The sequence below is a fragment of the Neoarius graeffei genome, chromosome 14, assembly GCF_027579695.1.
Source record: "Neoarius graeffei isolate fNeoGra1 chromosome 14, fNeoGra1.pri, whole genome shotgun sequence".
Taxonomy (NCBI): domain Eukaryota; kingdom Metazoa; phylum Chordata; class Actinopteri; order Siluriformes; family Ariidae; genus Neoarius; species Neoarius graeffei.
This window is the reverse complement of record NC_083582.1, coordinates 52,437,573-52,455,331: the sequence shown is the minus strand read 5'-3', so window position 1 is coordinate 52,455,331 and position 17,759 is coordinate 52,437,573. Positions and strand designations below refer to the sequence as shown.

Below are 17,759 nucleotides of genomic sequence, written 5' to 3'. Positions count from 1 at the left end.
GAAGGTCTTCCTTCTTTCAGCAAGACAATGCAAAACCGTTTTCTGCACATATTAAAACTGCAGGATGTCATAGTAAAAGAGTCCAGGTGCTGAACTGGCCTGTCTCCCATTTAAAACATTTGGCGCATTATGAAGCACAAAATATGACAAAGGAGACCCCGAGCTGTAGAGTAACCAAAAGTGCATATCAGGCAAGAATGGGACAACATTTCTCTTTCAAAACTACAGCACTTGGTATCCTCAGTTCCCAAATGTTGACAGAGTGTTGTTAAAGTAGAGGTGATGCAACACAGTGGTAAACATGCCCCTTTCCCAACTTTTCTGAAATGTGTTGCTGACATCAAATTCAAAATGAGCATATATTTTTCAAAAAACAATAACATTTCTCAGTTTCAACATTTGATATGTTGTCTTTGTGCTATTTTTAATGAAACATAGGGTTTCCATGATTTACAAATTATAGCATTCTGTTTTTATTTCCAGTTTACACAGCGTCCCAACTTTTTTAGAATTTGGGTTGTGTATAGTATACTGTAATTAATCTTAATTAACTGAAAAATAGGTTTTCAATATCTACATTATTCAAGATTCTATCTTTTCAATAAAAAAAATAATTACTTCTCAATGTCAAATAAGACAACCAGAGTCATGATAAGATTGATTGCGACAAATGTAAAACCTTATATCTTGTTAGACAAATAAAGTAATTTTGTAATGTTCTATTCAATTTGTACAGGACCCTCTTGGTTTTTATTCGATATAAGGTTGACTTATAAGTTATTTGATTCAAGAGATACAACAGCCAGACAAAGCAACAAACTGTAGTAACACACTGTAACAGCAAGCTCCATTTTCCCCCAGCACCTCACTTAAAAGGAATGAATAGTTTATCTGCCAAGGATCATCAAACTAAGTGTATCATAAACACCTATTTTTCTTTTTAGTATAATCCACATAATGATACTATTTAAATATTTGGGTAACATTAAGATGTATTTACTTGAGTAGTCTCATGCCTGCTGTGGCTCCCAGGTATACAGGAGTTTCACGGTGTCTGTGTGTAGGTATGATCTTCTTGGCCTCATCCATACAGTCCTTCAGTGACTGGCCAGCCTTTTGTGGAGTCTCTGAGTAACTGGAGATCCCTCTGCCTTTTAAAAATGGTGTCAGTTGCAAAGAAGAGTGATTTACTTCTTCAACAAAACTGTGACACGGAGCACTTTTACTATGGAAGAAACAATTGTAACATTGTGGATGCATTATTACTGGGATGCATTTTGATTATGGGAAAGAATGTAACCTTTTAATTAAATGGTCTTTCCCATGGACACTGCCAATAAATCTAGTGTTCTATTTTACCTTTTACATTGCATGAATGTTTCTGATGAACCATGCCAGTGTTGTTCTCTTTCTCAGCTGGCCACTCATAGATATAAACAGATGTGTGAGAAGACCCTGCATCAAGCACTATCCCATACTGTAAGACAGACATGGGGGGGGGGGGGGGGGGGGGGTGTCAAAATCTGATTAATGCTTCAGGACTATAAACTGCCAGGGCATGTCACAATCAAACTGTAGCTCATTAACTGTTGTTCCTAATGTTAAAAAAAAAAAATCAATCTCGGTGATATTAGCATAGTGTCAACATTTGAGAAATTATTATACATATGAATTGTAAATAGGAACTTGTGCATGTGGTTCAGCAAGTATACAGGCAGAAGTTCTGCAGTAAATATGCTCTGTAATTTTTTTTGTCTACACTGTTTGAATAATTGACATCCTACAAATGAATTTGATAAATTAATTCAGATGCCCATGCTAGCTTTCATACCTTGTATTTCTGATGTAGAGGTTTGTTTTGTACTACTGCAATAGCCACCATTATGATGATTGCCACTGCGATAACAACAGCGATGCAGACGATCTGTGCTCTGTGCCATGGATTCTTGACTTTCATTTCTAAGAAAGAAGTAAGACAAGAGTGATTGATGGGTATCAGCTGTTCATAACCAAAACTGTAAAAACGTATTTCAAATGCAAACCCATATTATGGTTTACTTATGGTGCCAACTTTAGATTTGGACATTTGGTGTTGCTCTTTTTTATTTTTGTTTTACTTAACTATGTTCTATGGAGGCGGCATGGTGGTGTAGTGGTTAGCGCTGTCGCCTCACAGCAAGGTCTGGGTTCGAGCCCCGTGGTCGGCGAGGGTCTTTCTACTGTATGTGGAGTTTGCATGTTCTCCCCGTGTCTGCGTGGGTTTCCTCCGGGTGCTCCGGTTTCCCCCACAGTCCAAAGACATGCAGGTTAGGTTAACTGGTGACTCTAAATTGACCGTAGGTGTGAATGTGAGTGTGAATGGTTGTCTGTGTCTATGTGTCAGCCCTGTGATGACCTGGCAACTTGTCCAGGGTGTACCCCGCCTTTCGCCCGTAGTCAGCTGGGATAGGCTCCAGCTTGCCTGCAACCCTGTAGAACAGGATAAAGCGGCTAGAGATAATGAGATGAGATGAGACATTAATAGCTATGCTTGTATGATCAATTGGCAACTGTAGTTTGTATCAGTGCATCGATTTAGAAATATTCTAGAAATGTTTTTGTTGTGATTATCCTTAGTACATAATATTTTTCTTTACAGGTTTACTAATTTTCTACCAAACCAATGCATGCATGATGCGTGCATCAGTCATGCAGATCCCATTACTGCGGAATTTGAAGCATTACACACACACACACACACACACACACATACACACACACACATATATACAGTGGGGCAAAAAAGTATTTAGTCAGTCACCAATTGTGCAAGTTCTCCCACTTAAAAAGATGAGAGAGGCCTGTAATTTTCATCATAGGTATACCTCAACTATGAGAGACAAAATAAGAAAAAAAAATCCAGAAAATCACATTGTCTGATTTTTAAAGAATTTATTTGCAAATTATGGTGGAAAATAAGTATTTGGTCAATAACAAAAGTTCATCTCAATACTTTGTTATATATCCTTTGTTGGCAATGACAGAGGTCAAACATTTTCTGTAAGTCTTCACAAGGTTTTCACACACTGTTGCTGGTATTTTGGCCCATTCCTCCATGCAGATCTCCTCTAGAGCAGTGATGTTTTGGGGCTGTCGCTGGGCAACACAGACTTTCAACTCCCTCCAAAGATTTTCTATGGTGTTGAGATCTGGAGACTGGCTAGGCCACTCCAGGACCTTGAAATGCTTCTTACGAAGCCACTCCTTCGCTGCCCGGGCAGTGTGTTTTGGATCATTGTCATGCTGAAAGACCCAGCCACATTTCATCTTCAATGCCCTTGCTGATGGAAGGAGGTTTTCACTCAAAATCTCACGATACATGGCCCCATTCATTCTTTCCTTTACACAGATCAGTCGTCCTGGTCCCTTTGCAGAAAAACAGCCCCAAAGCATGATGTTTCCACCCCCATGCTTCACAGTAGGTATGGTGTTCTTTGGATGCAACTCAGCATTCTTTCTCCTCCAAACACAAGAAGTTGAGTTTTTACCAAAAAGTTCTATTTTGGTTTCATCTGACCATATGACATTCTCCCAATCCTCTTCTGGATCATCCAAATGCTCTCTAGCAAACTTCAGACGAGCCTGGACATGTACTGGCCTAAGCAGGGGGACACGTCTGGCACTGCAGGATTTGAGTCCCTGGTGGCGTAGTGTGTTACTGATGGTAGCCTTTGTTACTTTTGTCCCAGCTCTCTGCAGGTCATTCACTAGGCCCCCCCATGTGGTTCTGGGATTTTTGCTCACCGTTCTTGTGATCATTTTGACCCCACGGGGTGAGATCTTGCATGGAGCCCCAGATCGAGGGAGATTATCAGTGGTCTTGTATGTCTTCCATTTTCTAATAATTGCTCCCACAGTTGATTTCTTCACACCAAGCTGCTTACCTATTGCAGATTCAGTCTTCCCAGCCTGGTGCAGGTCTACAGTTTTGTTTCTGGTGTCCTTTGACAGCTCTTTGGTCTTGGCCATAGTGGAGTTTGGAGTGTGACTGTTTGAGGTTGTGGACAGGTGTCTTTTATACTGATAACGAGTTCAAACAGGTGCCATTAATACAGGTAACGAGTGGAGGACAGAGGAGCCTCTTAAAGAAGAAGTTACAGGTCTGTGAGAGCCAGAAATCTTGCTTGTTTGTAGGTGACCAAATACTTATTTTACTGAGGAATTTACCAATTAATTCATTAAAAATCCTACAATGTGATTTCCTGGATTCTTTCCCCTCATTCTGTCTCTCATAGTTGAAGTGTACCTATGATGAAAATTACAGGCCTCTCTCATCTTTTTAAGTGGGAGAACTTGCACAATTCGTGGCTGACTAAATACTTTTTTGCCCCACTGTATATGTGTATGTATGTACAGTATGTATGTATATATATATAAAATTTGATATGTTGTCTCTGTACTATTTTCAATGAAAAATACTGTAGTTTCCTAGTTTCCATGATTTGCAGATTTTATTTCCGGTTTACACAGTGTCCCAAGTTGTTTTGCACTTGTAACCATGGCGATCACTAAAGCACTTGTAGTAAAAACAACAGTCTACTCTTATCATAGCCTGCCTTACTTCCTTTTTAGCACTGCCCTGTTTGATTGTACCTCCTGCTCTTTTTCAACCTGACATCCTTGATTTGTTCTAGAAAATCTCATTTAAGTCTTAACAGATTTTTCACTGCACAGATTTTTGTATGATTAGCTACAAATGTAAAACATTAAAAAAAGATAAAAATATGTTGCAACTATTACAATGTATAGAAAATGAGAATGAATTGATATCAGCATTTGTAACTCAGTATAGTTAAGTCAAAATGTCACAGGACACCTTTTCACCAGTATAGTTACATGCTGGGCCTGATTTGTCCTACAGAACTGCTGTTTTTAATAAATCTTTTTGGTCAATGAAATTTCAAGTCACTATCTTGTTTAGTCAATTATGGGTTTTTTTCCCCTGCAAACCTATTTAGAAGTAGTTAATTATTAATCACTCAACCATTAAAGATAGCTTTATTGACAACCTTGCAGACTTATCCTCATTTCTCATGCCAACATTTATAGTCTTGTAGAATGGGATCAAGCATTTAAATATGATTCTTTTGAGAACATTTAGAGAAATCATGTTTACATTATGGCGGCACGATGGTGTAGTGGTCAGCACTGTCGTCTCACAGCAAGAAGGCCCTGGGTTCGAGCCCAGTGGCCGGCGAGGGCTTTTCTGTGTGGAGTTTGCATGCTGTCCACGTGGGTTTCCTCTGGGTGCTCCGGTTTCCCCCACAGTCTAAAGGCATGCAGGTTAAGCTAATTGGTGGCTCTAAATTGACCGTGAATGTGAACGGTTGTCTATGTATTAGCCCTGCGATGACCTGGCAACTTGTCCAGGGTGTACCCCACCTATCCTGTCCTACATGGGATAGGCTCCAGCTTGCCTGTGACCCTGTAGGACAGGATAAGCAGCTATAGATAATGGATGGATGTTTACATTATGGTATAATCACCACATCCAGAAGTAAATTACTTGGAAAGTCAAGCACAAATAAGACAGAACAAACATAATATATTGGAAAGAATTATAAGTGCAAGGAAAAAAGATAATATGATAAAATATATGCCAAGCTGTGAGACTTGCACAGACACATACTTCAGCAGACATTTATTAAACAACCAGAGTAAGCTGGGTTTCTGCCTAGAACACTGACTAGACTGAGCAAGCAGTCATGCAAACAAAGCGATGACAGACCCACCTTTTATAATCACCTTTTGAATTGTGCTTAATGAAAAGATTATGAGCATAATAAAGAAAACTGTAAACTTCCCGTTTTTACACCCCCCAATAAATTGAATTCCTAGTGAATTATATGTCTGCAATATCGGGACTATTATGAAACATATTTCACTAAAAATAAAGGCAGGATCAGAACACCTACTATCAGGACATGTAACAAGAAGCCTAATCTTGATCCATAGGAATAGATAACTATCAACAATTTACAAAATTCTACAAAAACAGTTGGTCCAGCTATGTTCCTTCCTATAGCAAAATGGGTTTTGCCCCATCACAGGAACACCACATGATAAACTAATAAATTGTGTGTTATGACTGTGGATTCATCTCTCTAATACTACAACTAGATCTTAGCTTTTGGCTCTATTGTTATATCAGTAGTAGGGTTGTTCAACAGGACTAGTGACAGTTTTTTCATGTCCCACCAGACTGCTTTTAATTAATATAACAAATAAGAAACTGAAAAACCAAATCAAACTCTGAACAAACTATGAAAACGTCATCTTGCAATCGATTGTCAGCGCTTCCTCAGAATGTGAGACAACTAACTTCAGCTTGTTCATTACTTGGTGCATCATTGTAAAATAGTTGTTCTATTTCACACTTTCTAACCACCAACTTGGACATGTAAGCATTTATGCCAAGACATTTCAATAAAGTCATGAAGTCACATGAAATCATATGATGCAATATTTCCAGTAAATAACTGTAAATAACTAGGTAACTGGGTTGCAAAGTCTCTTGCCTCTACAGGGGACAGGTGCAGAGCCAAACTGGCACAGATCCTTGTATGCAAGGCAAACTCCATACAAGCTCCTCCACATGGAATTGATCGGGCTGCACCATGTGGAGCTGGAGCAACCTGGGGAACAGTACGGAGCTAGCTGATGCCTGATGGGACCATGGCTGGCAGTTATATAAATCCCACACAGTCCGGGCTCGCAAGTGCCTAGCAAGTGGGCAGTCCACTTCCCTCTCCCTGGGAAACCATCATACAGGATGCAACCTGCTGAGGGTCCCATCACCTCCACTCTCTTGTGTTGCCATGGAACAAGATCCTCCCAAGTCAAGCAATGTGGATCAGCATCGCGAACTGATCACCACTCTAAACAAATTTTTAGCGAAAGGCTCAACAGAGAGCAGCTGGCATTGGACCGCTTCCTACTACCCCCTGCCTTCATTGTCCTCAACTGTTTCACTTGCATCTTGGACTCTCAACTCATCACCACTTCAAGCACCCTGCGCCTTGATCTTAGAAAGGATACTCAACCTCGAGCTACACCAACGAACGAGTACATACTGCTGTCATACAGCCATCTCTCCAGTGTCTTCTTCTCACCTCACACATGTATACCATATGGAGCCAGCCACTTTTCAGCTTGTGACCACAGTCAGAGCTAAAGGCAACCTATCATCAAGACCATTCTCTTCTTTTTTGAAAATTGTAAAAATTATACTTATTGTTCTATTCTAGGACTAATAACATTGTGCCATGTAATACTGTGTTTTGAATGGTCAACACTGACTAAACATTATATTTTAACTATAAGGATATAACTGTGTGACCACGTTTCTTTAGATGAGAAGTCAAAATTATTTCGAAAGGTCTTGACTTTAGAAGTCTATGATATTATATTAGGGCGGCATGGTGGTGTAGTGGTTAGCGCTGTCGCCTCACAGCAAGAAGGTCCGGGTTCGAGCCCCGTGGCCGGCAAGGGCCTTTCTGTGCGGAGTTTGCATGTTCTCCCAGTGTCCGTGTGGGTTTCCTCCGGGTGCTCCGGTTTCCCCCACAGTCCAAAGACATGCAGGTTAGGTTAACTGGTGACTCTAAATTGACCATAGGTGTGAGTGTGAATGGTTGTCTGTGTCTATGTGTCAGCCCTGTGATGACCTGGTGACTTGTCCAGGGTGTACCCCGCCTTTCGCCCGTAGTCAGCTGGGATAGGCTCCAGCTTGCCTGCGACCCTGTAGAACAGGATAAAGCGGCTAGAGATAATGAGATGAGATGAGATGATATTATACTATGATATGTTGGGAAATACACTGAGTTCAATTAAAGCTATAAGCCATTCAAGAGCATGTGTTTTCATGACTTTATCACAGCTAAAGTGTTCTTGCCTAAAGCTCCCCTTACCTGTGATAAAAACATTGTAATACATTACCGCAAATGGCATAATGCTTTTATAAAACGGTTCCAAAACCTTCCTTCCTTTATCTATATTGTTTATATTGTTTATCCTTCAGGGTTATGGGTAAGCTGGAGCCAGTCCCAGCTGACTTCAGGTGAAAGACAGGGTACACCCCGGGCAGGTCGCCAGTCTATTATAGGTCTAACACAGAAACAAACAACCATTCACACACAATTTAGAGTAGCCAGTTGACATAATCCATATGTTTTTAAACTGTGCAAGTAAACCGGAGCACCCAGAGAAAACCCATGCAGGCATGGGGAGAACATGCAAACTCCACACAGAAAGGCCCCAGTCAGCCACAAGGTTCAAACCCAGAACCTTCTTGCTGTGAGGCAACAGTGGTAACCACTACACCACCGTGCTACCCTGGTGAAAAAACAAACAAACAAAAAAACAAAACAAAAACCCCACAATGTAATAAAATCCAGTGTTTATTAAATAATATATTTTAATGCTATTCACAACAAGTAATTCTTCCACCACTCAAGGTATTTTTAGCAGTAAGGTTTGGTTGCTAAGCAACATAACAATCCATGATTCAAGTATTCTCTGGACACAACAGTGGCTGTAGTGTAATTTTCTAAAATTGTTTAAAACCTGCCATATTAATACAGAATTCAGTTAGTGTGAGGTGGTCTCAGGTATGAGGATTTTAGCAATGTTTCGAACATGGCTCAGTCAATCAGATTTTAGAACTCAAATGATCTGTTATATACATTTGCTTTTTCAACAGGTGTTTAAAACAAATGGAAACAAAGCTTCTGTATTTAGACATGAACTTTCTTCTCTGAAAAAGGTGTAATTACTCAAACTTTGCAATCTTATCCTAGACTAGCTCTGTCATATATTCCAAGGGCAGTGTGATACCAGAGGGAGCAGTGTTATAAGGGAACAATAATTTCCCAGTGAGTTCCTGGAGACTCCAGTGCCAGATCAGTAACAAACACTCTAAGCTTCCTGCTTCATAAATCTTCTGTTTGAAGTTTATTCAGGAAATGCAAGCCATTACTATAGAAAAAGTGAAAATAAATAAGCATGTATGAACGTATGTATTAATCTAATATTCTGCTATAAGAGTACCTTTACAATTATGCCTGATATACACTTTTAGTATAAACGAATGTTTGATCTATCTTGATAAAAATGTGTTACAGCTAGATTGTAAAGGACATGAGGAAATACTCACCCTCTCTGAGGAGGTAATCTTCTGTCCTTGATGAACTATGTATCCTAATGTAGTTCTCTAGAAGTTCATGAAGAGGAATTTGCTTTTGTATTTCCGATGAATTTTGCTAGTCACTACACTGTGCCTTACAATGGGCAAAGAGTGTCTGTACTGAAGTTGGAGTGTCTAAAATTGAAGCAGTCAGAGCCAGATATCTGCATCATTGGTGAGGCTTGTCTGTACTTATCCTTATTTGGATGAGGTAATGCAATCCATAGATTGTCGTATAACTCTGCCAAAATTCCAAAGTAAATAACAGTAAGTCCTGCTTTTTGCCTTGAATAGTTGAGCTGGATTACAGTGAAGAGGATTGCTTAGCAAAAAACCTGAGTTCTTTCGAGCACTAATCACTGAAATTGGATGATTTTAGCATTATACTAACAGTTTGTTTTCTATAACAAGAACACTTACTAAAATGGATATGGACATTTTTCATGCTCTCTGTTATGACATTTAGAGCTGACTCTATTCATGGCCATGACACTGTTATGATAAATGGCCCATGACACATTAGAACAGAATCTTTAATTATAAGGTTTACTCAAGAGCAGCAGTTTGAAGTGACATGTACTATCTACAAACATCTAAGAATCACTACTCCACAGAGGAACTGAATTATTTTCCTTTTCAAGAATAAAGAAATACATTTATTTGAAATAGATAAAATATGGTCTTGGTTGTCCATCGTTTTCGATAATGACACTTTGTGTTTGCACAATTCATCTCTTGTGGACTCTCATGTGGCTGTGGAGTCCAATTCTTGAGTGGCATGAACGTTCACAGTGTGGGCAAGTGAACTGCCCTGGCTCAGCTGGTGTGGCAGCAGCAGTCTTCTGTCGTGCTCGAGCATCAGCAAGACTTGTTAGCCCGGGCTTCCTCAAAGCTGTCGTGGGCTTGTCTTGTCAGTGCACACCAACCAACTCTGTCTTGTGCACAAACCCGTCTCATTATCTCTAGCTGCTTTATCCTGTTCTACAGGGTCGCAGGCAAGCTGGAGCCTATCCCAGCTGACTACGGGCGAAGGGCAGGGTACACCCTGGACAAGTCGCCAGGTCATCACAGGGCTGACACAGAGACACAGACAACCATTCACACTCACATTCACACCTACGGTCAATTTAGAGTCACCAGTTAACCTAACCTGCATGTCTTTGGACTGTGGGGGAAACCAGAGCACCCGGAGGAAACCCACACGGACACGGGGAGAACATGCAAACTCCACACAGAAAGGCCCTCGCTGGCCACGGGGCTCGAACCCGGACCTTCTTGCTGTGAGGCGACAACGCTAACCACTACACCACCGTGCCGCCCGTGTACAAACCCATCTCTTCAAAATATGGTACTTGATAGATAAATAAATAAACATTCATACAGGTATCACTTATTATGGGCGGCATGGTGGTGTAGTGGTTAGCACTGTCACCTTACAGCAAGAAGGTTCTGGGTTCAAGCCCAGTGGCTGACAGGGGCCTTTCTGTGTGGAGTTTGCATGTTCTCCCCGTGTCTGTGCGGGTTTCCTCTGGGTGCTCTGGTTTCCTTCAAAGACATGCAGGTTAGGCTAATTGCTGGCTCTAAATTGACTGTAGGTATGAGTGTGAATGGTTGTTTGTCTCTGTTTGTCAGTCCTGTGATGATCTGGTGACTTGTCCAGGGTGTACCCCACCTCTTGCCCATAGCCAGCTGGAATAGGCTCCAGCTTGCCTGTGACCCTGCACAGGATAAGCGGTTACGGATAATGGATGGATGGATCACCTATTATGCCACAGCATCAGTTGAATTCTGATCGTTTCAGAGGCACTGATTAATTTTAAAATGTACTCTCAGCTCCTCTGAGACTAGTACTAACTGAACAGGTTTTATTCAGTATGCTCATTCTAATATGTTATCATTACTATAGTAACCCTTACAGAGGGACCTGTGTGACAGATGCGCCATATAATCAATATTTTGAAAATGTGAATAATTGATATGGTATAATTCATGAGGAGATTTGTTATTTAGCAGTTTTGGAAGAAATGCCACTGTCACAGATTTGAAACAGTCAAAGGTAAAGCAGTTCTTTGTGCAATACTTCAGAGTGGAAGGCTTTCTCTGTAACATGACAAGTGACAAGTTAAAGGGAGCGAAAAAAGGTAAAACTGGTGAGGCCATGATGTTTATAGTGGTTAAAAAAATAAGTTATAAGAGGAACTAACTTCACACGGCATCTGGATATCTGAAATTACATTTTGGTGAATGGAGGTAAGACCATTTTAATGACATGAAGATAAGGATTATTTTGATGATACAGCATGTTTCCTAGTATACCTTTAGCCAAACATGAGGTCGTGAGCCAACATATTACAGTAATCTACTCGTCAGACTGACAAAACCCTGCATTATCTGCTTTTGTCTGCACTTTGTGTTAGGCACGTGTCTGGTGCTTTAGCCACAAACTATCTTGATCACTGAACTTAGGTTTCCTATACATCACTGAGTCAAGCAGTTTGATTATAAGGCTACAGTCTCATCATCATTCTGCTTTATTGCCATGACATCAGGTGGGTTTAAAAGAATCTTAGACATTTTAAAAGAAATGTTATGGACCTGTGATGGAAAAAAAAATCCCTTGTTAAAGTAAAATGTTATAAGAGAAGTTTATAATTTGCCACATTATCTGCTTCAGGATGTAATAAAGACTGAATAGTGGAGGTTTGTGCGTGAGTGATGTCACCAGTGAGCAATATGTATGTTGATTATGCCAAGCTCTTCTTGTTATACCTAGTCAGAGTGACACATTCACTGTTTTAGGGAAAACATTTTTTTAAAAACTCACATTTGAGATGATGTCAGGCTGAATCTGTGGAGGAAAAAAAAAACTTTCAAGATTCTAGGTTTGAACCTGGTTATTGTTACATGTTTTCCAGTAGAATCACAAAGCTCTGACCATGTGTAATTACATTTGGTCACACTTATGAAGATAATGCTTGTGTTCTATTGAGATTTGCTTTCAAACCAGTGCTTAAACTCTGCAGATGAAGATCTGGACAAAATTAAAAATGAGGTAAATACAATTCCTTTCTAATTACAGGAAATTGTTTCTGGTGACTGGGGTTGATTTAAAAAAAAAAGATTTTTAAAAGATTTAATATAAGGTAGATGGATTTAGACATCTTTTTTCTGGCTCTTTAGTCTCTGTCTATTCACGCATCTGCAGGAGCACTTTCAAATCTTTGCTTTCCATGAATTTTATTTTAGGTAGGACAAAGTATACTTCTGAAACATGACAAATGTCTGCTCTGACTGCACATGACAGGTGAGTAACTGTTGTGCTGCTCGACAAAATCAGCTTGTTTATGGTGTATGCTTTGGCTTTGAGATGACTAATAGCTGCAAAACTGTGCTACACACGCAACACAACTTCCCTTCTCTTTTCCATGATGTCATCAAAGCACAATGGCCTTGTCTCTACAACAAAATGACACAACTTTGTGTTCTATTTATTTTATTATTTATTTATTTATTTATTTATTTATTTATTTGTTGTTGTTGTTGTTGTTGTAATTTATCTAAAAAGAACTAGTTTCAAATTTACTGTGGCCACCAAGTGATGCCACCAAGTCTTTAAAAAGTAGGCGCCTCTGTTTTTGAAATACTGAGCTCTCAGGATGTAAAATAGGTCACTGGTGATAAAGCCATCAGTCATCAGCCATTAGTAGTGTTCAAAACCAACAGGATCAATACAGGCTCAGTTATGCTTAACTCCTTTCAAACTACAACTCATTGTGCCTGACTGCCCTGCAGGGAAAGACCTTATTTTGTCTTATCACTCAATGCCAGTATAAGGATTCCTAGTAACTGTTGTATGCCAGGATGCCAGGATAAGGATTCCTAGTGACTGTTGTACAGTCAAATTTCCTCTGTAGGAAGTTCGGGGGGGCGAAATCACATTTTCCTCAGTCTTCCGTGACCACACTAATATCGAATGGCCTTCATTTTTTTTCTGAGGTATCACTTTTACTTTCTTGAAAAGGAAGGCCTGTGATTTAAATTCCTCCTTTCTAAATGTTTGTAATTTTGACCACCATCTTAACAAAATTATAGTTAATAAAGGCATATGCCTTCTAACTTAGCTTTTGGTCCCTCCACATACCAGACTGTAGCTCATAACAGTGTCATAGTAAAAATGAAAGAACTGAACATAAAACAATAATATCTTGAGCTTGTAGTCATTGCTAGAAGTTTTTTTAACCTTATGCCTGAGCTTATGTTATATAGCTACATGCAATTATTTATGTTATATAATTCAGATATGGGTTATGACTAACTGGGAAGGCCACTGAAGAATGTTTTGAGATGACTTTTGCTTTGTGGCTTGGCACATTATCATGCTGGAAGTAGCCATTAGAAGATGGGTAAATTGTGGCAATGAAGGGATGTACATGGTCAATAACAGCCTGAAATAGACTGTGGCATTCAAGTGATGATTGATTAGTATTAACGGGCCCAAAGTGTGTCAAGAAAACTCTTCCCCATGCCATTATACCACCTCCACCAGCCTGGACTGTTGACAAAAGGCAAGTTGAGTCCAGGGATTCATGCTGTTGGTGCCAAATTCTGACCCATCTGTGTCTCAGGAGAAATAGAGATTCATCAGACCAGGCTATGTGATCATACTTCAACTCTCCAGTTTTGGTGAGCCTGTGCCCACTACAGTCCCAGCTTTCTGTTCTCGCCTGACAGAAGTGGAACCTGATGTGGTCTTCTGCTGTTGTAGCCCATCCACCTCAAGGTTCAACATGTTGTACATTTTGGGATGCTTTCCTGCTCAACACAATTGTACAGAGTGGTTATCTGTAGCCTTTCTGGCAGCTTGAACCAGTTTAGCCATTCTCCACTGACCTCTCTAATTAACAAAGTGTTTCCATCAGCAGAACTGACACTGACTAGAGTTTTTTCTTTATTGCACCATTGCAAGTAAACTCTAGAGGCTGCTGAGTAAACTCTAGAGGCTGCTGTGCGTGAGAATCCTAGGAGATCAGCAGTTATAGAAATACTCATACCAGCCCATCTTGCACCAACAATCATGCCATGGTCAAAATCACCCAGATTATATTTTTCCCCTTTCTGATGGTTGATGTGAACATTACCTGAAACTGCTGGCATGCATCTGCATGATTTTGTACATTGCACTGCTGCCACACTAGTTAGATATTTGATTGGCTGATTATATAATTGCATGAATGAGTAAATGTACAGGTGATCTTAAAGTGCTCAGTGAGTGCATATAATAATCTCATCTCATTATCTCTAGCCACTTTATCCTGTTCTACAGGGTCGCAGGCAAGCTGGAGTCTATCCCAGCTGACTACGGGCGAAAGGCAGGGTACACCCTGGACAAGTCGCCAGGTCATCACAGGGCTGACACATAGACACAGGCAACCATTCACACTCACACCTACAGTCAATTTAGAGTCACCAGTTAACCTAATCTTTGGACTGTGGGGGAAACCGGAGCACCCGGAGGAAACCCACGTGGACACAGGGAGAACATGCAAACTCCCCACAGAAAGGCCCTCGCCGGCCACAGGGCTCAAACCCGGACCTTCTTGCTGTGAGGCGACAGCGCTAACCACTACACCACCATGCTGCCCCGTGTATAATAATAATAATAATAATAAAAGTATGAAAAACAAATAATACTTACTGTATAACTATATATATATAAATTATTATTATTATTATTATTATTATTATTATTATTATTGTCAAACTCAGCCATCTTTTTTTTTTTACATTTATCCACAATCATATCATTAGCAAGATGCATTCAGTTTAATAGTTTTCTTCTGTGTGAACTTTTCCTGTCTGTTGCCATTTCCTCTCTTGCAGGGAAGCCTTGCTTGTCATAAATAACAAGGATAGCTGTTGAAAAGGGAATCACCCGGGCCCCTATTTAGGGAGTTCCTCAATTGATGCATGACTGGAATAATAAGGGAAGTTTACTGACCAGAGCTCGGACGTCTGGTTTCTTCAGAACAGTAAAATAAAGGCCTTATTGATGGATAGCGGGTGGTGAATAGATCTATTCTGTGACATGAGAATGTTAAATACACTCCCAAACATTTAATATATGCCATTTTAGGTGAATGACATTTCTGATATTCTTTTTAAACTGCCTGCACTTTAAAATATATGTTAGATGGAAACATTGCTAGCTAGCATTCTGTCTTCTAATATTGGCTTGCTTGGTTTCCAGATGGCCTGTGTGCACTAGCAGAGTGAACTTCCAAGTTACATAATGGTCCTTTCTCTCATTCTCCCTTCAGACCCATACAGTTATTGTCTCAGGCTTCAACATTACTAGCAATAAAGGAACCCCCACCCCCAACTCCTTGTCAGCCTTGGATAGAATCCAGCAGCCAAGTATGGACACATTAGAGGCCCAATCAATGCATCATGTATTCTGTTACAGGAGCTTCATAACCTCCATTACCCACTCATCTGATCTTACTGGAAAGAAATATTAAATTAATCATCCACTGATGTACTTCAGTGTCTTTGAGACTCTCTAATGCCTTAATGCTGGGTGCAAAACATTCCAGTAACTTCCCGCACAGACTAATTTCTCACAGACTCACAGGTTGACTGATACAGCCTGAGCACTATGTGCTGAAGTTTTCTTGGACAGATGCAAACCTCTCAAATGTGTCTCTAGATCCTTTGAAGATTTTTCAACTGATCTTTTTGTATAAACATTTGTGATAACATTTGAACAATCAGTGTATACTCAATTTATCTTATGTCAAAAACTGGTCCAATTCCTACATTTAGTGAATCCTCAGATAGTAGTTTATGCTGAATAAAGCACATCCTATCCAAAAAGTTAAATAAAGTATTTTATTTGCCTTAGACGTTAAAGCATCCAAATCAGATATACACCCTGTGTTCTGATATGATCATGACCAGTCTTTTCCACACCAAGAGAAAGCATCTGTAAACCATCTGGATCCAAGGAAAACCCAAAATCCTCAATTTAACCCCCAACGTTTTGTGGCATTTTCCCAAACAATAATGATTACTTTTTAGCAGCCAGTTTACACATATGCAAGAAAGTGTGCATGAAATATGGTTGTACATGCCCTACCTTGCTGTTCATCCATTTGGACAGCTTTTTTAAAAAGTCCTTTCTCACTTCCTTTCTTTTTTCACCCTCTCTCACTCCCGGTCTGAGTCGCCCTCTGTGTTCTAGGTTGTTGGCTTGTATTTCTCAGCAGGTCCCTTCCATTCTTGAGGTCCTTTATAAGATGAAGGCAAGAGTGGGCGGGATTGCCTCCAGCTTTGTCCCTCCCTTTCCTCATTCTCTCTCACAAGCCCCTACTCACTAGCTTACTATCTTACTGTCTACTCGCTAATGTCTAGCTTAGAATGGAGAATGGAGTATTTGTGTGTGTGTACTGTGAAAGAGAATTAGAGAGAATTTTAAAAGGAAAGTAAGACAGACTATCAAAACTATGAAAGAAAGACAACTTGGTTACCCCAGCTATTAATAATGCACACTCTCTCTCTCTCTCTCTCTCTCTCTCTCTCTCTCTCACACACACACACACACTAACTGGTATTGTCTCACCACCATTCCCTTTGTACCAGGCCTGACTTCCGAGCCAAGCCTTCATCACAAAAGCATGTTTGTTTATTTTTTTCCAACTGTTTTTCCCCCCTCACAGGAACTCTATTAAAAGCTATACTAAAATATTTAACACTACTATAAAAATTTGTCTCCAGGATTATGTTACAGCTATTGTCAATGCATTTTGTTTCTCTGCTTTGATTGTGAGTAATGTCCTGAGAAAGGATACGAGTGCTGACACTAGAGTGTTGGGAGCACACAAGATCTGAAATCCAGATTTAGCATGGAGTTTCATATAAACAAAGGGAGAAGAGAAAAGTTTGTTTACCTCACCTTTCAATTCATATGTGTTATAGCCATAGTTATTTACTCTCTTGTTTATATTAAGGGCAGATTAACAGCATCTATGCAGAGTGGCACTGAACATGGTCTCAAGGTTTCTTGTATCAGCACTTTCAGTTCCCTTGTAATACAAGTCATGTGCAGCCTGAAAGAGGGAAATGTGAAAAGAGAAAAGATAGTTTTACTCTTTGTAATCCTTTTAATACAGATACAAGAATTATCATTCTTAAGGAAGATATTGAGCTATCCAAATTTCACTGACTGAAAAAAAAATTATGTCAGCTGTGAACATTGTCTCAGTTTAAATCTTTATTTTGAAGAGTACTCACAGCTGAATTCTAACACCCTTTGGAAAAAAGAAACTAGCCCAAAAAAAAGGCATTTTTTACTTCATTATTACAAGTAACAAGGAACAAATGTTCAATATTATTTATTATAATACAGCATGGTTAAATTCTTGGATCAAAAAGTGTGCATTCATGTTCTCCAACATCATGACTCTGACAGTACTTCCAGCTGTAACATAAACAATAGTTTAATAGCTATCACTTGTATTAATTCTGCTACATGTCATTTATA

The 17,759-nt window shown here is 39.7% G+C and overlaps 1 protein-coding gene across 4 annotated transcripts in view; it reads right to left on the bottom strand.

The window, feature by feature from the left end:
- entpd1 (ectonucleoside triphosphate diphosphohydrolase 1) overlaps nt 1-16,473 on the bottom strand; it is a 36,850-nt gene extending 20,377 nt beyond the window's left edge. The window contains exons 1-5 of one of the 4 annotated variants that reach the window (XM_060939969.1): nt 16,356-16,473; nt 12,045-12,068; nt 1,832-1,959; nt 1,360-1,477; nt 1,001-1,151 (exon numbers count right to left, since the gene is read on the bottom strand). In XM_060939969.1, coding sequence (XP_060795952.1) covers nt 1,001-1,151; nt 1,360-1,477; nt 1,832-1,957 — 395 coding nt within the window. In that variant the 5' untranslated portion in view covers nt 1,958-1,959; nt 12,045-12,068; nt 16,356-16,473. Of the gene's footprint in view, nt 1-1,000; nt 1,226-1,359; nt 1,478-1,831; nt 1,960-9,190; nt 9,404-12,044; nt 12,069-16,355 lie in introns of those variants that run through there. The other 3 variants (XM_060939968.1, XM_060939970.1, XM_060939971.1) reach the window with 3 other exon arrangements.
- Nucleotides 16,474-17,759: the final 1,286 nt, after the last annotated feature.